The 24,804-nt window shown below is 39.6% G+C and overlaps 1 protein-coding gene across 1 annotated transcript in view; it reads right to left on the bottom strand.

Moving 5' to 3' along the window:
• Positions 1 to 24,586, bottom strand: part of MEOX2 (mesenchyme homeobox 2) — a 68,426-nt gene extending 43,840 nt beyond the window's left edge. Inside the window, exon 1 of the mRNA XM_077809366.1 lies at positions 23,959 to 24,586. Within this exon, the coding sequence (XP_077665492.1) occupies positions 23,959 to 24,472 (514 nt within the window). The 5' untranslated portion in view covers positions 24,473 to 24,586. The remainder of the gene's footprint in view (positions 1 to 23,958) is intronic.
• Positions 24,587 to 24,804: the final 218 nt, after the last annotated feature.

Here is a 24,804-nt window from a genome sequence, read left to right as displayed (position 1 = left end):
ATACTCACACCAACTGGCCCAGGGCAGTAGCAGCAGATATTTATCACCTATGCACAATTGAGGAGCATTGAACCGGTTAGTAGGGGTGGGAAATGGGCACATTTAATAGGCAAATGTGTATGGACTGGAGCATGGGAGTCCGACCTAACAGTTAGAGTCAGGAGCTTGAAACCAGTGCCAGGGTCAGGTGCCGAGCTGAAAGTCAGAGACAAAGTCAGGTGCCAAGCCAGGGGAGAAAGGTGGAGTCAGCAATGAGGCATAAGAACAGGACCTGGAGTGAGGCAGGAAAGCGGGAACTTGGAACAGATAGGAAGATGGGGCTCAGGAATCATGCAAGTAGGCAGGGTACTTGGTAGCAAACAACCAAACATTCCTTTAGCTCCTCAGATAACTTCCTGTGCTTCTTTCTGGTTTAAGAAGAAGCTTCCCAGCCATGGGAGAGGCTCTTTGCAAGCTAGAACTTCATTGGGCCTCAATGCCACTCTTAAGTCATTTGCAATGAAAGCCTAGTTTTCTTTTATTATTATTATTACTGATTTTTACGTTTAAGTGTTTTTTAAATTCTTTACTAGGAGAAATTTTGAGTCATTTTTCATGTTCACAGATATTTGTACAAATCAAACATCAGCTTTCACTAATAAAAAACTCTCGCTATCATGTATTGGAAAAATCTTGTGAAACGTCAACACAGACGTTGTCATTCACTTTTATGCAAACCAGGAAAAAGATGAAGTTCACTTCATCTGCAAATGCATCACACAGTTCTAGCAATAAGAATCTTCTTTAGAATATTGTGCAAGGGTCTGATTAGTTTATTTTCAAAAGGATATTATAAGAAATGGAGAAGGTACAGCAGAGAGAAACCAGACAAAAGGATTTAAGAGGCATTCAAAAATCAATATTCTTTACTAGAGAAGTGATAAAGAGGAACCTTTAGTTAGTTGCACACATTTTTGGTGAACAGAGAATGCAAATGAAATACAGCTATCTTAGCTAGTTTCAAAAAGCTTGTACAAACTTAGATGTGAAAGTAGCTGCTACTAACGGAAATTATTATTACACAGAGAAGTACTATTTGGAAGGAAATACCAAGAGAAGAAATAGGAGCAACTATTTGGTTTAAAATGGGAATCATAGAAATATTTGGAAGACAGAAATACCGTGACTCAATAGATGAGACAGACCTAGATGAGCTCCCTGGATTCCTTCCGTTTTCAAATTTCCTACGTTCCTATGAAATTAGTTCTTTAAAGTAGTTTCCAAGAGCCCTGCAATTCAATTTTTTTGGCTGGGCAAACTCACTTTCACTGAATGCAATAATCTGAGGTTTGTTTGAATTCCTGCTGTGTGGAAACCCACTGTACATTCTAGCAGGTGTGAGCATACTGAGGCTCCTTCAGTTGCAGCTCATTTCCACTTACTAACTACTTTATCTCACTGGATGAAGCAAAAGTGACTTTTGGGTTTCCTGGTAGTCTACTACTTCAAAGAACCTAAAAGTGATTTGTTTATTTCAGAGGAAATGGAGACCAGTCAGTGATGACAGATTTATTGGTTAAATGGACATCACAAAAAATTTTTCATGCTATACAGCCTGGGCTCTAACCACAGTACAGGAGCTCACAGTACGAGGTGATGCTGTGCATTCCAGAAATTCAATCCCATTTAATCCACTCCCCTATAATTTGTACATTTATATAGCCGGGGCGGAGGGGGAGCAAATTTACCAACCCTCCAAGCCACATACGACATCTCCAGAAGTTCCAGAGCTGGGGCATGACTTCCACCCCGCAGAGTTGAAGCTCTGGCAGGTGCCTCCCACCCTGAAGGGCTGAAGCCAGAGGCGATGTGTGAGGGGGACACATGGGGTCTCCTTTCCCCCCCCCCCGATTTTTGCCAGGGTTTGCTGGGCCCTGTTCAGTCACATGATCCTGTTGGACCCCCTCTCTGCACAGCAGCTGCTGGAGCCAGCAAGCTGGGGGCTGTGCCTTGGGTAGAGGCAGCAGCAAACAGCTGGGAGCTGCAGGGAGGACCGCTACTTTTTCTGCTGCCTCTCCCCATGGAGCTAAAGCTACCTCTCCATGCAGAGCTAACACCTGGGAGCTGAAGGAAAGAAGAGGGGTGTGACGGGGAAAGGGGGGGAGTGGGCGTGACTCAAGGTATGGGGGGGGGCGCGAACCTTTAAATTGTGGCCCCCCCCACTGTCAGCAGGCACCAGTCATTTCTGGCAGAAACCGCTAGCCCCAACACCCTGCCACAGGGCAGAAGCCCCAAGTTCCTGCCCTTAGTCTGGTAGGTGGAGAATGGGATGTGGGGGGGCCCTCCAGGAGCCACACTTTAACTGTAAAAAAGCTGCATGCAGCTCATGAGCCACAGTTTGGCCACCCCAATATAGCCCCTTCATACATTTTCCCAATGTGCTATACAGAAACGCAATAACCACTGTACCAAGGTACATCAATACATCTAGACTTGAAATCACAGCAAGAGAATTCAGTTGCTGAATATCTCCTGGCAAAGGGTCAGTCCGTAATAAAGACAAAAGACATCTGGGTGTCTGATCCCTTCCAATTAAATCTCAGGATACAAGAGAGGTTCTTAGTTCTTGGAGAGAGATTTCACAATATGGCTCAGTAGTTCCCATAGCTAGGAAACTAGACAGTGGAGAATTTTACATAGGAGCAATAAAACATGAATATAAATATTAAACTTCAGTGGGAGCCAATGTAAATTGTACAATATGGCTGATCAAACTTAGTCCAAAGGGAAGGCAAGCAGCAGAGTTTTCAACAGTTAGGAGGCTCTGAATATACGAAGAGCAATTGAAACAGAACTGCACATTCTAAATTGGAAAAAAAAATTAGCCAAAGAAAGTCCACAGTTCTAAATCCAGATACTACTGATAGTTTTTTGCTATAATCTTCTAATGACAACAGATCAGTCATGTTTACATCACTTGAAAAAGGCATCAAAGAGCTAAGGAGAACATCAGGGGATTTTCAAAAACAGGCTCCTGGGCAAACTGGCAGCTGCCCACTTTCGATAGGAGTGAAGAACATTGACCAAGCCAGTCAAGGAGATCCAATCAGTGGGGAATGCCTATTGATCTGGATTCAATTTTAGAAAAACTGTGTGGCTGGGACCGTGCACCAGCCAAACAAACTGACCATTTGGAGAGAAACTATAATATTTGTACAGGCAGAGAAATAGCTCTCTGCATCACCTCTGTACATATGGTTGGTTAGACCAAGCCTGCCAATAATGGGCTCAAAATTATCAAAAGGACAATATGTAGATAATTATAGGCCTATTTTATAATAAATGGAAAGAGTTTATTTCTTACAGCCACACCCCCACAAAACTACCGGGGCTAACAATTCAGAAATGGAAACTATTTATCTTTCATTATTACCATCATTTAGATTATGGCCTCACCTAACTGACCCAACCCAGATTGGGGCCTTATTGTGCTTGGTGCTGTATATACATACAGTAAGAGATGTAAGTAACTATTATCCCCTTGTACAGATAGGGAAGGCACAGAGTGACTAAATACCTCGGCCAAGGTCATACAAGAAGTCTGTGTCAGAACTCACATTTTCTGAATCCCAAGCCAGAGCCTTAAACTGAGGAGCATCTAATTTTGTCTTTTATACTACTATGGCTTATTCATTTAAGTACTTCTCTTTTCAGTCCACCTATTAAACTTTTGATTAACTTGACTTGAAAATTTGCCCATACTATTTGAATTTCTTTCAAAAAGTGGTTTAACAATGAAGCCTTAAGGAAAATACAATCTTATTGTAAGCAAGCTTTTTGGTCCAAGCACCATGCTTTCCTATGTGTTTGTACAACATTTTAGCACAATGGAACACCAATCGCAACTGGGACCTCTAGCGTTACAGTCACATAAATGTTTGCAATGCTAACACATCTAACAGTATATGTGAAAACGAAGAGTCAGATGTCATCTGAGTGTGTACTATATTTTTATGTGATCTTGATTTAACCCCAACCTTACAAACACTAACACATGCTAAAGTTTATGCACTATGTGTAGTCCCATTGAGTTCTGACCTCAGTAAGAACAGAATGTAAAGTTAAGCATGTGCTTAGTCTTTGGAGGACAGGGGCCTTAGTGTAACCATTAATGACATAGGAAAGAGTCATTTATAAATCAAAGAGAAAAAAAATCAGCAACACCAGAGATCACATAAATAGACATGTTTTCCGTAATGTCTTTTGGTCTGGTAGTTAGTGCAAAATATGTTCTATGTCAAATCTTTTGACCACACTGCTCTCTTAAGGGAACTTCTTGAAGGCACATTAAAGGATGGAGTTGTTGGTCCTCATTAACCAGGACTGGCATTAAACTGGAGCATTTTTAAACTGCCTGAGGGGTCTTCTTGCTTTAAATTCAAGGCAAGCTGTTGGGGTTGCACTAAATGTATATTACAAATTTCAGGCCATGACAAGAGCAAATGCTATATAGAGGATATAGGAGTGAGGCAACTGGGAAATGAGACAATGAGAAAGTACCTATGGATCATAAAACTATAGTCATGAACAGAAAGGTTGGAGTCCGAAAGCTGCCTTAACACAAGAGAACTCAACACCCAGAAGTACCCATTTAGGCACCTACAATGAAGAACAATTGTAGCTGCAGAGTCTTGCTTTTTTTTTTTTAAATCATCTGCCCAAATTCTTTCCTTATATATGAGTCTAAACAATATTTCAGCTACCAACTTTCCATTGCTTTTTCAGTTTACTGCCAGCTCTTTCTACCTTTTCAAATCCTTAATAAAAGTACTAATAACAATACTACTAATTAAACAAAATGTCCATTCAGAGACTATTTACAACATTTTCTATAACTTGATTATTAGCAGACATAAAGACAAATTAGCCATTGTAAAAAGAAAAGCGATAACTAATTTTTCAGATCATGTTTGGGCTAACATATAAAGAAGTATGAACCCACCTTATTTGGCACTGAAGAAGTCATACTCACAGATTAGAGAATGAAGAGAGTAGACTGAAAATCAATAGCGGTGAAAATGCAGAGAAACCAGAAGGCTGCACATCAAATGAATAAATGAAACTAAGAACATGCGAACCTTTAGGACCAGATCCTGCCATTAGGACACAGAGCAGTGTTGAGTGTGGTGTGAAGTCACACCACCCTAACAGGAGTTTTTTGAGGCACTGTGCCCAAGAGAAACACAGTGCTGCCCAGAGTTCTCTGGTCCACAGAATAGCACTATGTGTTTACTCCTCCTGGAAGGCTGTAGAAGGTTCCTTCTGGCTGTGTCTGCGTGCAGGACTATGACACCTGAGGGCAATAACAGGGCTCAGTTCCTGAGCTCAAGAGAACACATAGACTGTAATTGTGCCTAGACCCTGCGTGGGGCTGCAAAGAAGAACAGAGGTTTCTTGTGCTATCCACCCCTTTGTGTAGTTATGGCCTGAAGTGGGTAGAGGACAAGCAGTGAAAGAGAAACAAGTTCAAAATTGTTAAGAATTCCTGCAGGGAAAATATGCAAGGTTACCATAGTGAATATTAAAGTCTCCTAGGATAAGCACCTTCTAGCAGGTTAGCGACAAATCAAACTATATAATTTGGAGAAACCTGTTAGAAAACAACTTGACTTTCATTTCAGAAAGCCTAAAGACCAATAAAGCTGCAGATGATTTATAATTCAATAATCAGTGAAAATCAAGGATCTAGACAACTGGTGGAAGTCTGATTTTCAGACTGGAAGGAAAGAAAGCTGCTTTGAGAAATGAATAAATATTACTGGCAGAAAATTCTTTAACTAATTCACATATGGTAATTTAGCAACATTTTGGGGATGGAAAGAGGCAGATAGCCAACCTAGAGCTCTTCATATATCCTTTTAGCATTTGTACCATGCAGTACTTTCCCCTTCTCGTTGCAGGGTTTGTTTTTTTTTTAAATATTCACAGTTTCCGCTTCTATTGGTCTTTGTTCCATATATAAATTAACCTATTTAAAGGATTTTTTTTCTAAATTGCCTTAGCACCAGTCCTTTCTTAGCTTCATCCTGAGACAAACTGGATAGTGTTCAGTTAAAAAGGAACAAAAATTATTAGGCAGCTGGATGACTGACTCAGTAGGAAAAACTAAAAAGGTAGGAATCAATAGCCACCGCTTAACTAAGTGAGGTTAGTGGAGGGAGCACATGTCAACTGTCTGCAAATATCTAGAGGGTGTACACAGAGGAGTAATTATTTAGGATAGTCCTAGAGCATAAAACTAGCAGAAATGGGATAAAAATCAGGAACACTTTAAGATTAACATGAGGAAAAAATTCCTGAAAGCGAGATCTATTGCACTGTGGAACAGTTTCCAATGGATATTCATCAATGCAAGCAATTTTTAAAAATCAAAACGAATATTTCATAATCAGAACCATACTGCTTAACCGGATACATTAGCCTTTCTGTGGTACTGTACTGAAAACCACCCTGAACTCTGTCCTTTAAAACTACTGCTTCATTCCTGCCTGTCACTTATTTAAATAAATTATTCAAGTTCGTTAAGTATTAAAATCCTTGTGTAAATGTGTGCCATGTCTATTCCAAACCATTTTATACTCATGAAAATGTTTTGTATTTGCCTTGATCAGAGACACTTGAATCAAGCCCATTGTGAAAACCAGATCTTCATATTTATACAGTAGCTAGAGTTCTTCTCCTGTTCTATTTTCACTTATCTATCTTAGGTTTTGTCCTGTTGCCCATTATCACAATAATATCTGAGTACCTTCCATGTTAATTAGACTGGAAATAATGAAATCCCTAGCGGACCTCATGGAGGCTCTGGCTCGCCTCCCTTTTTGGTTTATAGAAAGCTTTGCTTGGACTACAGTGGGGTTTTTTTGGTTAAAGAATAGGGAAGAAGGTTGGTGTTCGGATGTCACTCTGGTATGATGGAAAAGCTTTAGCAACAAGAAAGGCTTTGCAGCATTTCCTAAAGGTAGTCAGACCCTGGATCCTTCTAATTATCTTACCTAGGCCTTGATTCAGGAAAGCAGCCCTGTTCAGGAAGGTTGTTTAAGGAAATGCTTAATTCCCACTGAAGTCAATGGATTTTAACCACTCGCTTAAGTGCTTTCTTGAGTCAGGAGCCTAATCTCTTCCTTATGTATATTTGGGATTAGAGAGGAGTAAGGTACATCTTCTGTTTCCAGTGACTTCAAAACACTTCCTGTGGCTTTTTTTTTTTTTTTAATTTTGTCATCACCTTTTTCAGAAATCTGGAAGTTTCTCGTTTTTAATTGCTATAATAGTGTTACCCACAATTTTATTAGCATTAAATTACTCAATTGTCCCAGAAAACTTTATTTCTAGCTTTCTATTTCCCAGCAATGAATACACTCAAGGTGCCCAGAAGAATCTCTATGGATAGCCTTAAAAAATTAAAAAATGTACAAAATCTTTTATTTTTTGGCTTTTGAAATGTTTTGACTATCAAAGGTGCATCATGGGAAATGCCAGTTATTCATATGACATGCTCCTGTGTTTGTTTTACTCACCATTTTATAAAAAATGCCAACCGCCTCCATCAACAGGTCAGGGAACTTGATGGGGTCAGCAGTGAAAGGTGGACAGTCCCAGTAGCAAGGGAGGGAGACACTCATCAAGGGTAGCTCCTCCCCAGGTCTCTAGTACCCATTGGCCAGATGGAGGAGAGGGTGCTGATTGACTAGCATTCCTCAAGCTCCCAGAATTTAGCCCAGCTCAGGGGCTGTGTGGAGCCTCTTTTGGCTCCATTCCAGCAGCCCACGCTACCCACCTGAACTAGGAATGGGAACCTGGCCTAGCAGATGCTGCAGGTCTAGCCACTCACCTGTTTAGGGAGTCAGGAAGGATTTTTTTTTCTCCCACAGGCCAATTGGCAGAGGATCAGGGAGTTTTTTGCCTTCCTCACAGAACCTTCAGGTGGGCTAAGTAGGAATGCACTTAGTACCCAACAGAGGTACAGGGCTTGAGTTGTTTATTTGTTGCAACTTGCGGATGGTTTGCAATGTGGTTAAGAGAATAAAATGAACAGTTCCAGAGGTAAAAGACCTGGGATTCTGGTGTTGGGCCTTAAGCATATAAGATTGTGGCCTTCATGGGCTGAGGTCAGACCTCGTGGCCCTTGCAGGCTGAGCTCCCCACCCTGCTGCACCCTTTGTCTCCCTCACCCCACAGTGGGGAGGGTGCTAGGACTCAGTGAGCTGAGTCCAGGGTGGGGTAATTGAAGAGATCATACTGCGCATTATGAGTTATATGGTAAGGAGCCCTGTAACTGCCATACTGGAACCAATTAAATGCCTGTATGAGTGACGGGCAGGTAGTGCCCCTCCCTTGTGTTAAGGTTTAATACATCTTGCAGCCTGATGCTTAATTCCATCCTCATTTTGCAGCTCTGTCTACATCAAATTAGGCAATGATGTTGGTTTCTATGCTTTTTCAATGGATGAAATTACCACTTATCAAAATTAATAGATGCATCATTAGCCAGAGGCAGGTAAAGTTCAGACAAAAGCTGTAAATGTGTCTTCATACTGCTCTGCAAATGCACCTCAATCCTGGCGTGCAGCACACTGGCTATTTCAGTCCTGGAACAGAATCCTCTTGACTGAGCCTGAAAGTTATGCCAAATTGTGTGGTGGTTGTGTGACTTGGAAAAAAGCCCACTGGGGACTAGCTGGACCACAGCCAATTTTGTGTTCTTGTGAACTACTCCCCTGTGAATTTAGGTCTCCAGAGTTTCAAGTCTAATATATTTTTCCTATAATCCCACCTTACACCCAGTTCAGTGATATTGCAATGAATCTTTCTGAACATTTAATGCAATTGCAGAATTGCCAACCCTAAGCATTCAAATATCATGAGCAAGTTTCCCCAAAATTGAATTGCTCTGCAACCATACGAAAATGGAATACTATAGTGGAACCTGATTATTGCCCAATTAGATACAGTGGACAGACTGACCAAAGTTGTCTGTGCATTTGTAATGTGCCTATCACCACAGTACATAAGTGGAGCTGTGAAATTATTTACTTTATTCAAGTTGTGAAACTTCACTATAGGTGGAATGAGAATTTGTTTAACTAATAGTCTTCTTCTCCATTACTCTGTAGGTGAAGCTTCATTCTTCTCCATGCAGGTTCCCCCTTCCTACTCTTAGAATGCAGAATTATCATCTAACAGGCTGGAGTTAAAGGCTGAATTTCAGGGAGATTATAACTCCCACTTTTGTACCACTGGCTCTGTAAAGAATGAGAAAAGAAGTTGCAAACACTTTTCTTCTGCACATTGTACATCTCTAAGCACATTATCAGCACTAAATATTAATCGTCCTCATTGTCTCTGGCTCATAGTCCAACTGTAGCTACTTCCACAATTAACACCTTGCTTAGTGCTATACAAGATAAACTGTCTCTACCCTGAAGAGCTTGAAAGAAGAGAGCCAAGACAACACAAATGGCAGATGTACACATGTTGACTTTTTTTGTGTGTTACTTTCTCTTTCTTATACAATGTTGAGGTGCTGGAGGCATTTGACTAACCTGGGACTGTAAAACCCCATGAAAGATGTGAGCATTTAGGAAGGACTGAACGAAAGAGCATGGTACACTGGAACTGGGAGTTCATTTCAAGCATAATGACGGTACAGAAGAAGGTACAAGAACGTGAGTGGGAAAAGGAAGTGAGCATACAAGATGAAGCAAAGACGGTAAGGTAGGATTAGATGAGAAACAATATCAGAGATGTAGGCTAAGGTGCAGTTGTGCAGAGATCTAAAGGTGAGGATGTGACATTTACAATTGAATAGATAAGCAAGTGGGAGCCATTGGAAGAATGATGGGGGAAGTAATCTGGTCTGATCAACAGATAGGATCATTTTAGCAGGGACAATGTGGAATTCAGTGCTGTGTTGCCAACTTAGCGATTGTCGCTCGATTTAGTGACTTTTTGGTTTACCTAGTGCGCAAATAAGCGTCAAAGCGATCAGCGACTTTCACTGCCGATTACAGTGATATTCAGAGAAAGAAGTTGCCAATTTACATGGTAACAAAAATCATTCACAAGCAGCTTAATAGTGTTAATAAAATCCATTCAACACTCTTCTTCCCATATTCTGTTGCACACCAAGTCGATGTCATTACATCTACACAACCTTAACCGGATGCGACGTGAGCGGCGCCCACCTGATGAGAACAGTGTATTGTTGTAGTTGCTTGTAGGCAGCAGTGGCAATTATGGAAAATAATGCGCAAAAAGCAAAGGGAGGCTAGGAGGGGCAGCCAAATACCAAGTTAAGAAGTACGGAGGACCCCAGCCCTGCCCCATGTAACCAGGACAGCCATGAAACCCCTTGCCAGCCTCCTGCCAACTGAGAGACACCGATGGAGCTGATAAATGATAACAAAATAAACCCAGCTGCCAAGACTATCCAGCTGAGGAGGGAGCGCCCAGCATTGCTGCTGCTTTCTGTTCAGCAGCTGGGAGTGTCCTCTCACCCAGGCAGGGCGAGCGCAGAATGGTAATGGGGGCAGGTTCATCAGAGTCACAAGGAAATCATCCAACTAGACAAGCCGGCTCCCTGCTTCTTGGAGGAGATTTTAATAATTTCAGTGGCAAAAGGTTCAAAGATCTGTTGTCAATTGTTTTTTCCTGCATCACCCTCGCTCAGGGAGTAGTGCCCGCTCTGGCCACTAACTGTTTTTACTAAGCAGAAGATCATAACTTTTCCCCTTAGGGGCAGTTGTCTCCTCCTCTCTTCCACCTCTTCTCCCCATTAAATCTGTCTTTTTACCCCCTCCCCACCAGCAAGGAATGAAGCTAAGCCCCAGTTACTTGCTAAGCATTTATTCTGCCACCAGGAGTTTGAGTCAAACCCTTCCTCTCATTCGCAGCCTCTCAGCCCAAGCCCTGGAATGTGCTTCCTCCCGAGGACATGCCCAATTATGCACTTAAAATCTCTATGACAAACTCCTATTAGAATATGACTTACAGTCTAAAAACATTTTCAGGGATTAGTGTGTACAGAAATTCTATAATACATTTTTTCAGTATTGTGTTTGTAACGAAAATTTACCATCCCGTGTATATACACATATAATTTGCTACTGAATTTTGTGGAAATTTTGTTTAGTGAGATTTTTGACACACTTTGAAAGCTTAAATAGCAACTTTTCAGGGTTTCTCGGATGACTTCCTACTATGTGCTGTTGGCAACACTGGAGTCAGGGAGGAAGTTACAGTAATCAAGACAGAGATGACCAGAGCAGGGACATGGGGACAGAAAAGAAGAGTTGGATTTTTGATATCACATGAAGGAAGAAGCAGCAAAACAGCCTGGATGTGTGCGGGAGGAGAGATGAAATCAAAGATGACCCCACATCGCAAACCTGAGGGGTAGATAATATCTTCCAATCCACAGCTTCAACCCCGCTCAAAGTACGAGGTATTACATAGCCTTGGACTAGGGAACCAATGGCGAAGCAGCTACACAGCTGGAGGTCAGGAGGTCTGCAGTATCAGCATAGATCCTCTAACCATGAAGTCATGCCCTCGCCATACAGTTAATTCTTCCTTCCCTTGTAAGGAGAATGCTTTAGGTTTCCCCACACATCCATTTTGGATTGTTTTGTGAGTACTTCTTCCTTCTGTAAGTTTTTCCACAGGAAGAGATGAAATTCTATATTCATTTCATATTCAACTGTACCCACTTAAAGCCTGACTATTTGAGCTCTGTAGAGGATGGAAAAATTGGGCAGGTTAAATTCAACACTCTCCTACTCAGGGCTGAAGGCAAACTTGTGGCAGCATTCCCCCATGACAGTTACACAAGACACTGCAGCTTCTCCCCGGCCTGTCCCAATGTGGTCATCCATGGGGACCTATGCAGATCTTGCACAGAGATCTTTCCTGCAGAACATAGGAAATGCACAAGTGCTCCAGGACGCTTCTCTTCCAGCAGACTCCCATATAGTCCTCATAGGGTCTGTGCCTTTTCGACCCAGATGATTTCACTTCAATCCATTTTAGGTGCTTACTGGTATATGAACAAGGTGCTATTGTCAGATATGGGCACAGGGCAGGCGTGATGGGCAGCATTAAAACTACCATCCATGTTTAGCTGCATGCTTTTCACTTCTCTGTATATAATAAAGTCAATCATGTTTCAGTGGTAACATGAATGCAGCCTCCATATTTATATATTTTGTGAATTAAGACTACAAATTAGTTCTTGAGGCAGACTTGAAAAACACAAAATGAAATAAGGTCCTGCATAAAGAATATTTTTGTCTGAGATACATCCATAGGCAGTATAATTGGAAAAGTTTCTTAGCCAAAAAGTTAGTCAACGACAGAACAGCCACAGATACAGGCTCAAATCCTGCAACCACTTACGCATGTGCTTAACTTTATTACTGTGAGCTATTGGGACTATGTGTAACCCCCTTCTCTCTTCTTGCCTCCACCCTTTTTCTGGTATTCAATCACAAGTCTTTTTGCTGTAATTACAGCTGCTGTTTCTACTTGTTCCGAGTGGAGATGGAAACATTCCCAGACAAGATGGCAGGAGTGCAGGAAGCTAATCATGCTCTGAAATTGGCATGGAAGTTTTCAATAAGGGCAGACATTCCAGTACACGCATTATACCCTTAGTTAGAAGCTGGAAGCTCCTGACCAGTCAGTAGTGAGTTCTATCAGGGGTACATAACTGGCAGCCATTTTGATTTGCGCACCAGCCAGTTACAGCCCAGCCCAGCATGGGAAAGATAGAGCTGCGGGAATAACCCAGACTGAATCTGTAGGTTGGATCTCAATATAGTTTCCGGTAATTTTACAGAAGTCACTGGGATTGAGACTGGGAAAATACCACAAACAAGAAATCATAGACTGGAGGCTTAATGTCTTTGTAAGTCGTATCACCCTACTGAACCTAACAGCTGCAGCAATTGTCAGGTGTGTGCGCGCGTGTGTATATTTGACGTTGTGTTTGTGCTTAGTATCATACATGCTGAAAAAATTGGTTCTGTCTATATCTAGTTGTCATGACCTAAGTGAAAGCAGAAGATCTCTGATTGGCAAAAGTCCCAATCCATTTACTTATTTTGTAAGGTTTAAATATATATATTTTAGGGTTTGGCTCTGCTTCAGACTCTTCATTTTAAAAGAAAATAACAAATTTCTAGTTAATGGCGCTAGTCTAGCAGTCTGTGAGGAATGATTTATTTTTGGAGAGTTATTCAATTAAAAAAAAAAAAAAAAGGAAAAAAGTTCACACTGCTCATTGTGTGTGTGTGTTATGATAAAGGCTGGTATTGGATTCCTGAGAAGAAAAAAGTGAGTCCTATTATAATTTCCACTTTTTAGATCGTTCCTATAGAAAACCCATCTGTAGTCTCTTGCAAGGATATGAAATTATGGTCTCTACAAGTCAGAGAGAGGATTTCTGTAGCACAGAATTGGTAAGTAAATCACATCCAATACAAGCTTAGACTTACCTCCCTTCTATGTTGGTTACATATGCATGACAGTAAAGCTAAGTGCACTGTTAAGTGTTTTCAGGTTTAGGACTTTACAGGAGCAGGTATGTAGTTCAGTTTACAAAAGGCCCAATCCAGCAAGGGGCTGAGTGATTTCAGTAGGACTTGAAGGCCCCACCACCTCCGAAAACCCTGTAGGATCAGACCTGTCTATAAATGATATTTCAGTAAACATAGTCAAGCTGTTGAATGCATTTAGCCACTGTACTTGAAACATATTAGCTCCGTCCAAAAAGACGTGTTTGTTTGGGCGTCGTGTCTGGCAAAGCCCTGGTGATATGTTTGCAAAACCCAAAATGTTAAATTCCTGTTGGCATGGAAAATCTCTCTCTCAAATGAGACCTTGCTTACATCTAAATTTCAGTTTGGAACCCATGAAATATGAGGTTTAATAGTATTAGGTTTCTCTGCATTCACTCATATTAAAGCAATAAAGATGTTTGTTCTTATAAAACTGTAGTAACATATTAAAATATAAAAAGGGTTGGGGTGGGGGAAACAAGGGAAGTCAAATTCAAAACACAGAACCTACAGGGAAGTTTGGCAGATTAGTCCTTCATAATTTAAACCAAATCTGAATATTTAAGCATTGATCTCCAGCTTTTCTTCTGTGTTTTTTCACACCAATATTTTAATTACATTTAAAGATTTTTGATCTACTAACATTTTAAAATAATAATTCCATAAATGTGGATGACTTAATATAGAGTCTTTTTAAAGACCAATTATAGGAACTATTACTAAATTCCACGTTACCACTAGCATACAAAATGCTAACTTTAAGAAGAAATAATACTTTGTATTTATAGAGTTCAAAGAACTTTGCGTGCACTAATTAACCCTCCTATTTTCCTCACTTATGCTGCCTATACATAGCTAATTTTGTTTCATCTTGCATTCACTGACAAACATTTACATAGTCCTACATAGTCTTTGGTCTCGCCATTTCTTTATTGATTTTAGGTCAGTATCACATAAACATTACCCTTCAAGACAAACTGTAACGTAAAGGCACGGTTTCCTCTCTGAGTGGATGAAAAAGGTGCTAAATTCTCCAAGGCATAAAACCAAACAATCTCCCTCAAAGATTTTTTTTTAAAACAAGAAAACACACAGTAAGGGCCTGATTCCTGAAGTCCTTGAGAAGGCTAAATTAACTTCCTGCAGGATTAGGCCTTAACTGCGGCACAAATCTAAAATATTTCTGAAACAAGAATATAGTCAATAATATAACTGCATCAACATGTTACTTTAAACTTTGTTGTAGTAGCAAGACATTATTACTTATTATAGACCAGAGCTTGCAGTGCTCTTGGCTCCCACTAACTTCAGCGAGAGCAGCTTGAAGAATTTCAATTGGGGTTTTTTGAAGATTGATTTTCAAAGACATACGTTTCAGTGAGCCAAGGGCTAAGGACCCTTAGCTCATATTAACATATTTTAATTATAAGTTGTGGTACTGCCGTTTTCTTTCAATGGAAAAGATTTTGTACAGTTCATCACTAAGAAATTGTCACACAGCAGGGGTAAGTCAGTGTAGCAATATTGAGTCCAATGGAGGTGTGACAATTTACATGCGCTGAGAATCTAGCCCAGAATAGTTGTTCTCAGTCACTTTGAGCTTTATATATTTTACCTAAAGAATTTTTTCTCTTGTCTTTTTCCTTCCTAATGAACAGTCTTTTTAAAAATAAAATTTAGGACAAGCTGATTATATTTCTTTATTTGTAATTTAAATTTAGTAGTATGCACTATATGTTAGCTGAGAAAGAAAAAAAAACATATATATGTTTAATAAGTGTGTAAGGAATGATGTGCACATTCTCAGTCACTAGAGTCACGGGGCCAAATAGTTATGTAGACAGATAAGAGAAATGCTCAAAGCTTACAGAAGAATTAGGAATCAACACAAGGAGTTATTCAGACTGGATCAGGCCTAAACACATCTAAATATCTGCTTAAGGGTTTTGCTGGGTCAGAGCCATAGATAATTATTTATCCACCTTGGCTATTTTGCCTGCACAAGATGGGCCCAATTGTTCCCCCTGATCTGTATGAAAAGGGGGTTCCACCATGCATGAAACTCTCCTAGCCCACAGGGAAACGGCAGGAGCAGTGACATCTGCCACCTCCTCAACAGTGTCCCTGCTCCCAACAGCTTATGCAGAGAGCTCTGCAAGATCTGGTATCCACGTTTGGGCAGGGCATGGGATTGGGAGCTTGTGAGGGTGGGGAATATGCGTCATTCCATACCAACACCCCAAAGAATGCATGAAAATGTAGTAGAGCCCCATGGAGCCCCGCTGTGCTAGGGAACTGGAATCCCCTTTAAGGCCAGAGACAGCTGGTTGTACAGGATTCCCTGACAGCATCCATTAGAGTCCCATCCTAGAAAGAAACATTTGTGGGAATCTACATTAAGGGAACCTCGTGGAGTTTTCTTGCCTATAGGGATCCTTTCCAGAGTTGTTGTTTTGGATTGGTTTGGTTTTGGTTCCCTCTTGAAAGACAGGACAAAAATCCCACCACTGTTTCTTCAAGTTTTCATCTGTACAGTCAGATCACACGTCCAACAGATTTTAGTATTTATTTTCAGAAAGGCCAAAGAATAAAACTGTTGGTTTTTGGAAATTTAAGACAGAGACTAAAGCCCCAGTTCACCAAAACATTTAAGCACATGCTTAATTCCAGGCATATAAGTAGAGCTATCAAAGTCAGTGCAGCTGCTAACAGGAAGAAACCCTGGTCCCATTGAAGTCAATAGCTAAACTTCCATTTAATTCAAAGGGGCCAGGATTTCACTTGCAATGTGTGAAGTTAAGCATCTACTTAAATCTTTGTAGGATGAAGGCCTTCAGCAGTAAAAATATTAGATACAGTGGTGATTCCAAGAGTATGTAACAGAGATGCTGTGTGGCAGTATTCATTAAAGCTCAGTTGCTAAAATTAAAAATAGCTATTGTAGATCAGAGAGAGTGAGGACAGTGAAAAGGAACATTGCACCTACATTACAGCACAACCTGCGGTAATCGGTTTCAAATCTAATTTTTCATACTTTACTTGCCATAAATAATATTAGTGAACCATTTTTTTTCCTCCAGTCCAAGAAGCAGCTTTTTTTAAAAAAAAAGTTTCTTTGGCTGTCCTTCGGCATTTCATAATCCACTGGATTTTATTGGTTTAGTAAAATGATGCTCTTCCATAGTAATTGAATTATTTGAATCATTCCTCTGAGACTTATTTCATCCTCTGTTGGGCCAACTATTTTGTTTCATCAGTTAAAGAGAAATGTAAACGGTAATGTAGGTTCAACCTACGAAAGAACTTTTCTTTCAACTGAGTAAATATTCTTAGCTTCTTGTTATTTTTCATATACTTAAGGGCCCCTTTTTTCCAATACTCTAAGGCTTATGTATAAGTAGTTATCAAGAAGATATCGAAGCTGGACCTGTTCCCTGTGAAATTGAAGTGCAAGTCGCACTGAAGTCAGTGGGACTTGCACCTCAGTGCATGTAGGATTGGATCATTACGTTTACTCGGTTGTTAAGAACTAAAACATTTAGCTTGTGATTTTCAGAAGCTTCTGATTTTCTTGCACCTGCACATAATTGCAGCCAGACTGGATAACACTCGCACCTTCAAATCAGGTTGTACAAGTGCTATAAAATGCACCCAAAGTTATTTTCTGGCGCAAAGTCTGAGGCCCTTCCAAAACTGAGAGCAAAATCATGACCATTAAAGTCAATGAGGGTTTTGCTGTTGACTGTAATGAGGCCAACATTTTACCCTCAGGTCCTATTTTTTGATCTGTAATGAGTATTATGTTAATGTCCTAGCTTTGAAATTAAGAGGACTTTGACCATTATGTCAGTGTACAATTTAGAAGCAATCTACATTCATAAGAGTAAAGGATAAACAGCACGGTAATTTACACAAGTATGCATTATGAATTGTTTTTCACTCTACTGCATCACTCTGTAAATCTTAATATACTATTATGCAGCTGTCTATACAATACCAGGGACATTTTAGATCATTTTTTTTAAAAAACAGCAACAAATGAAGAAGTATCTATATGATTCACATCTTGGCTATGAAAGCAATATTTTTAAAGGGATATGATCAAGTCAAATTTGCCCCAAAATGTAGATTATGAAATATGTATTTATAAATTCTAAGTATATAAATGTTTCTATAAAATTAAAACAATCCAGTTTTTCTTTTGTGAAATAAACATGTCACCGTAACATTTGTCAAAGGTGTCTAGTGCTAGCATGCAAGAATCAGAAAGTGACCAGAACTATAACCATAAGAGAGAATAATCAGTCTATTTTCCTTGCCTGACCTGAGTCATGTGTATAAAGTAAACACATAGGGTGAAATCTTGCCACTACTGAAGTCAATGAGAGTTTTGTCATTGACTTCAGTGAAGGGAGGATTTTACCCATAACCTATAAAGAGACACATAAATTAGATTTTAAAAATTCATTCCGTTTGAATACTCAAAGATGTTGGTTCCCAATACGACAAACATGCACAACAATAACTTTATGGTTAGGAGCAGTACCACTGATTTCCGTAAATAAATAAAAAATTAGAGCAGTAGAACAAAGATGCAGGCATGTGGAAAACTATTCCCGCAAAAAAAACCCTCAATAAGTTGATGACTCGTTGATGAATTCTTAGCTTTCCTCGCTCTAACAAACTAAGGCTTATTGTTAATGCGCCACATCTGGACATGGAAAACTTCTTGTACAGGACATCTTACCAAAGGTGAAAAAACTATACAGGAAATACTCATACTGTACATGAAACCAGTGATACTCAAGTGTGACCATCGTGGACTTCATGCATGGCCACCGTGACTTTTGAGCCACAGCAAAAATTTGTTTGAGACCCACTGCTAAGTTTATAAGAGATAATACGGAAAAATGCTCCATGACTATTAAAGGGCAGTATAAAATGCATGATTATTAAAGGCCAGTATAAAAGTGAATGTGATCACCTTGCCTTGAATTTCAAGATGAAGGGCCTGATCCCACTCCCATTGATTTCAAAGGGGCAGAATCAAGTGCATGAAGACCAATGCATTATAAAAATGTAAAGCATGAAGATTCCAAAATGGCTAACTGAATTCAGATGAACGAGTGCACTTAAAATACTCTGGAGATTACAAACTAGTTGCTATTTTATGTCTAATAAGAACAAAAAGAAAAAAATCCCAAGGCATATATTCGCTTCTCAGGTGCTATCGTAAGAACTATGAACATTAGAATTACTCTCTAAATAGGATCTGTTAGTTTGCATCTTATTCTCTAGTGCTAAAAACCCCAACATTAAATATAATTTTAGGTGATTTCAAACTATTAGGTGATACCTAAATTGATATCCACTCTGTTGCTATTGCTGGAATTTGTGTTTCAGTTATGCAACTGGCACTCTTCCCCCCTCCCCCACTTTCCAATAATTCTAAAAATGGAATTTTCAATGGTTTGGTTTTTGTAACATTTCCAGTTCTTTATATATTTTCACATTTCCTGTATCTCTTTGTGTGTATGTGTATCTCCCTCTGCCTCTACGATGGATCCTAATATTGCACTCATGCAGACAAAATTTTCAGTGACTTTACTTGTAAGACTGGGTACTGGCTAATATAAAGTAACACAAAATTACACAGTTCTGTTGGTGTATTATAGAAAAACTGGGCCTGATCCAGCAGTGCATTTAAGTATGTGCTTAACTATAAGCAATGGAACAACTCAAAAAGTTAAGCACATGCTTAAATGTTTTTCTGGATTGAGGCTTTGATATCTTTGTTTGTTTTTTTAATAGGGGAATAGGGAGGGCATAAATGTTTGTAGCTACAAATTAATCTCATTACATCCAAACAGATAGCAATTCAAATTAGAGCGTATGATCGTATGCTATTTTCCATCCATAGTTAATGCAAAGAGATGTGCTAAAATATATTAAACCTGTCATTTTGCTAAGAGCAAGGAATTTTAGATTGTATGAATTAAATAAAATATAATTTAGTATCTATGAAAGATACAGTTCTGTTTTGTTAATTATACTTGCTGTGAGCAAAGTGAACATATTACCGTAAATTTTGTCCAATAAAACAATCCACTAAGTAATGCAGTATGCAACACTAGTCTCTGATAAGGAATCATCTGTATTGTATTTCTCTTTAAAATAGCATGATCATTCAATTTGACTTCAACACATTTGGTACATACCTCTCTGATTTGTATAACCTACATATTTTGACATTTTCCCTTCATGATAAGTGATGTTTTGATATTACATCCCAAACATAATTAGCAAATTAACTCTTTCCAGAGAAAGTTTTCAGCCAATAGCATGTATTTCTCTTGCTTCCGTTACAACCCCGCTGAAAAGTATGGACACATTGATGAATCAGTTACACAATCCTTTTGATTATGCGGGTACAGCTCATTTTTCTTACGGAAATGTTTTGGAGAGCAATCAGAAGTCATTGAAACCAATGACTTCACACTATTTACAGTCATTTATCAAAATGACTTGCTTTGAAGTGATCATTTTAGACAGTACATTTATAGTATTTCGGTTTTTAAAACAGTTTCTTCGAAGGCACATCATAGAAAAAGACTACATTTGTATGATGGCATTTTATGTTCATTTTAAAAAATATAAATGGACCTACATACATCAACCTCTCTGTATATCTCGGCACTCTATACAGCATCTTTGTGTGTCAGATGTAAAAATATCTTTCATACTTAATAGTATTTTTAAATGGCATTGGGCTTCAGTACACAGTAGCATATCTTCATATATTCAATTGTAATATATATTCATCTAGCCTAATAGATATCCCAATCCATGTAGATTGTTGCATATTTAATAGTTATACTGTAAAGTTCTCCCCCTAATAGTAGGAGCTTTTCAGATTTTTCCCATTGAAATTTAGACTTCCTAAAATACTCAGAAAGTTAATTGCTTTCACATGAAATCCAGATTACACTTTGTGTTTCCAAGGTGCATCTGGGCTCACGTCTTTCCTAAAATCATGGATGTTTTAAGAAAAATTTAGACACAAATAAACTGACTTAGACAACCACTATAATAGTTTTGCATTTGTTACTTGTTTTATATCCTCTGTAAACACCACCTGTTATTTTACAATGGTGAAATTAAATGGCTTCAGAAGTCACAGGCAATTTATGAGAGGGAAAAAAATCCAAATTATACCTCATGAAAGAACTCATACCATATAAAGCAACAACTCATTTTAGGGATATATTTCTTATTCATTTTTTATCTACCTCGCATTAGCACTCAAATATCTTGGCTGTTACTGCATTTTAAAAGAGCTAAATTTGTTTGCAGCATACATCATAATGCTGTGGCATCTTATTTTTATTACTGTTGTTGACATCAGAAATGTTTATTTGAAAGAAATGAACTCACAATGTTTAAAGGTCTGTGTGTATATCCCCTCATGCTGGTTTACGGTCCCACATTTGGGCCCAGGCAGGTTGGCCTGCTGCATTCAGGAAGAGATGACTAAGAGGAATTTCCCACTCATCATATAATTCACAAATCTTTTATACAGAGTTGACAGTTTCTCCATGTTTATGCAGCAGTTTATTGAACGTTATCTTCAGAAGTTATTTCCCAGCCAGCTCAGGCCCCAGTGTGGGATCCAAAATCAGTCAGTCATTCTACCTAAATAATTTCTAAGGCACATTTCACCTTGGTTTCTAAGCAAACAACAAAATTATGACAAAGTATACCCCCCCCCAAAAAGCCCCAAAAAGTATAAAATAGCATTAGTTTTTTTCTCCCCCATTGTCATCATGGTAAAGATAAACATGAAAAAATGTGTGTCTTCGCTGGGAAATTTTCATGACAATTTTATGAGGGCGAATAAATACAGCATTTTTTGGAAATAAAAATAATGCATGTAGCTTTAATTGACGTTGTGTTGGTTTCTTTAGAATAGACAACTGTCAAAACTCAACTTTATGAGTTAACATTTCTGATGTCAACAGTTTATATTAATGAAAGCCAGATACCGCAAAACTGGGGTGGCCCCAAGGCTAATTTAGTTCAAAAACCGGGGACACGGTCAGAACATAGGCATATCCCCAAAATATGCTGTGGTCTTAAATGATAACTAGAGGCATGGAAGTATCTCTCTAAATAAGCACTAGTGCTTAGTTAGTTAGTTTCTGATACTGCTGATGCTATACCTGAACAGCCTCTTTGTTTACTTATTATTTACTCTAAATTTATAATTAATTGTAAACATTTACTAAAGAAGTTTAAAAGTGGGGAAGGGGGCTAAAAATTCTCTAAATGATCCATATTAAATAAAAAGTCAGTTATGGCATATGGCAATTTGATTCGGGAAACAAAAAGAATGATCCATCACATACATTCCTTGTGAAATATAGTAAAACAAACTGCCATTGCCGCCGGTAACCACAGAAATACACTGATTGACCTAAAAATGAGATCTGCTGCCATACATTACACGGATCTCAAATATTCAGCACAGAAGTTCAGATTAAAACAAAATAATGGGACGGTAAAACATGTGGTCTGAAAACAATATTCTTCTAAAACAATAAAAATATTCTGACTATTGCATGGTTGTCTAAGGAGACTTGTTAGATCAAGCCATTCAGAATACATGAACATAGTTGATATTTTGGGGAGGGGGCGGAGGTTGCATACCGTACTATGATTTTGAGGCTGTATTCATACATTGTCTTAGAAAGTTAACTCCAGACTAAGTTGTTATATCATCATGATCATGATTAAGGGCTCCGTTCAATGCTCATTAAAGTCAATGGAAGGATTCCATTGACTTCAACAGAGTCCCACCTAATGCCCATGGATTTGTGTGTTTGCATTGCAAGATGCAGAAAGCAACATCAACATTCCCTAGTATTGTGAAGCACAGTTGTGCTTTCTTCTAATTTTCTACATTTGTAAATGATTGACAAATTTACTGATCCAACCAACAACCCAGCATAAAATTACTTCCCTTCAAAAACTCAGGTTAAAAAAAATCTAATATTCTTCAGACCTCACATGATCAATGATGTAAGTTTGCTTAAAAAACACAGTGAAGGTATAATTGCAAATAAAACTGCAAGTGTCTGTGAATGACAGATTTTTATACTTCGAAGAACTTTTTTCAGCCTATATAGTAACAGTAATTAAAATCCTACAAACCTATCCTGATTTATTGTAAAACTTCCCTAATGTAACTGACATGGAGAACTGCAAAGAAGAAAATATAATGTAACTGCAAAAAGCAGTTTAAAAATGAGCAAACTTTCTGTAGCTTTTAAAAACCTGATTAATGACATTTCAAGTGAATCAAGGTCATGGTTCCAATTGTGAACTTTAGTAAATATCTGGAAAATCCTTTCATTTTCTCTTCACTAGTAGAAAACAGCTTTGTTGGTATGTCTGCTCTTGCATTTTCAATATTTTGAATGTACAATAAAAATGCCATCAATTGCAACTACTGTATTGCCCCTTGATCATTGTCTTTTGTTAGTATGGGATTTTTTGACAGTTTCTTTCCCCACTTTGAAAACCCAAATCTGTTCAGTTGTGGCATATAAAACTCAAAGTATTATAAAGCTTCATCTTTCTGTATGGGCTGCAAATATGCATATCCCAAGTCACCTTCTTAAAAAACCAAAAACAGTTTATCAGAAGTCCAGCAAAAGTCTTCCTCAAAGCCCAAGCACATGAAATGAAATACTAAGCGTTGTAAAAATAGGATTTACTGCATGGTGATTTATAAATTCCAATTCATGCCCCATGATGAATTATACTCTATGTTATACACACGCTCTATACAGACGCGCACCCTAGAATGCAACACATACTTAGCATTCATAAGAAAAGTTCCAGTTCTAAGAAAAAGTTTCCAACGATTGTGCAAGCCTTCAGAAATAGGTTTCACTGGCTCAAAGGGGGAATGGGGGTGGGAAAGAGCTATCTTGCGAATCTTGAAACAGAGGGGAAGGAGGGAGGAACCGCAATACCAGATGCTAAATACTAATCAAACCTACAAACATTTCCCCTCCTGAGCGTAGGCAACTGCTCACAATTGATTTCACGGTCTATCACGTGCTCGCTCTTTTCCATGCTCCCGATAAACTGGCTTTATGATGGAGACAGCGAGCAGCGCGGCTTTAGTGACTCTCTGAAGCCTGCTGTCCTCAGAGAAAGGCTTGGGATAAAGGGGGCCTTAAGGCCGGGAAGTGCAGTCCCTCCATCAAGCCCATGGTTTCTCTCTAGACCCCCCTCTCTCTAGGAGAATTCCCCCCCCCCCCACCCGCAAGGACAGCAAAGCACGAGCCTTTACCTGAGCTGTCGCTTTTCCTTTTGCCGGACCTCTTCTCTGTTTCCACTGGGGACAGCGCCTGCCTGCCATAGTCCCCGGGAGCACATGCAGCCCCCGTCGGGGTATTCGTGCCCAGGCTGGAGGAGTTTGAACACAGGACTGGGGGGCTGCTGCCCAGCTCCGGGGGACCTCCTGAGTCGGGCTGCAGGCAGAGGCTGTGCCTGGCAGCGGCGGGGGGAGAAGACATCTGAGGAATGTGCCAGTTCGTCTGCAAAGCCTGGTGGTGCTGCGGCTGCGGCTGGTGGTGGTGGTGGTGGTGGTGGTGATGGTGGTGCCCTCTGTGATGCTGGCTGGCAAACATGCCCTCTTCATTGGGGTATCCCGCTATGATGCACGAGGAGGACGAAGTAGACAGCTCGGGGTAGGACATGTGGTCAGATCTTCCATGCAGGGCGAGAGAAGACTGGGAGAACGGGTGCAAGCCCTGCGCGGTGGCATGAGGGCTGCGCAGGCAGCCAAAGAGTGTGTGATCCATGGCATGCAAGTCTCAGGTTCCAGGCAGGAGAGTTTAGGAAGGATCCAACTCCACCACCCTTTGTCAACTTGCACTGTAAACAGATAGGGCTTGGTTGGGGATTTTTTTTTTTTTTTTTTTTTTTTTCCAAAACGGCAACGACACACTTCTCAGCAGCGGAGCTCAGATAATCCAGGTCTTTAGCCCTAGTGGCCAGTCTCCGTTGCATTAAAAACACACACACACACACACACACACACACTCGACCTCGATGAGCTTTCTCAGAGCTACTCAGATGTCAAGAAGTGGGAGAGGTTAAAGCCAATAGAAGGTGGTCCCAGAGAACTGCTTGA

Source organism: Eretmochelys imbricata, chromosome 2 (genome assembly GCF_965152235.1).
Source record: "Eretmochelys imbricata isolate rEreImb1 chromosome 2, rEreImb1.hap1, whole genome shotgun sequence".
NCBI lineage: Eukaryota > Metazoa > Chordata > Testudines > Cheloniidae > Eretmochelys > Eretmochelys imbricata.
Note: the sequence above shows the minus strand (reverse complement) of the source record. Positions and strands in the feature narration are given on the sequence as shown.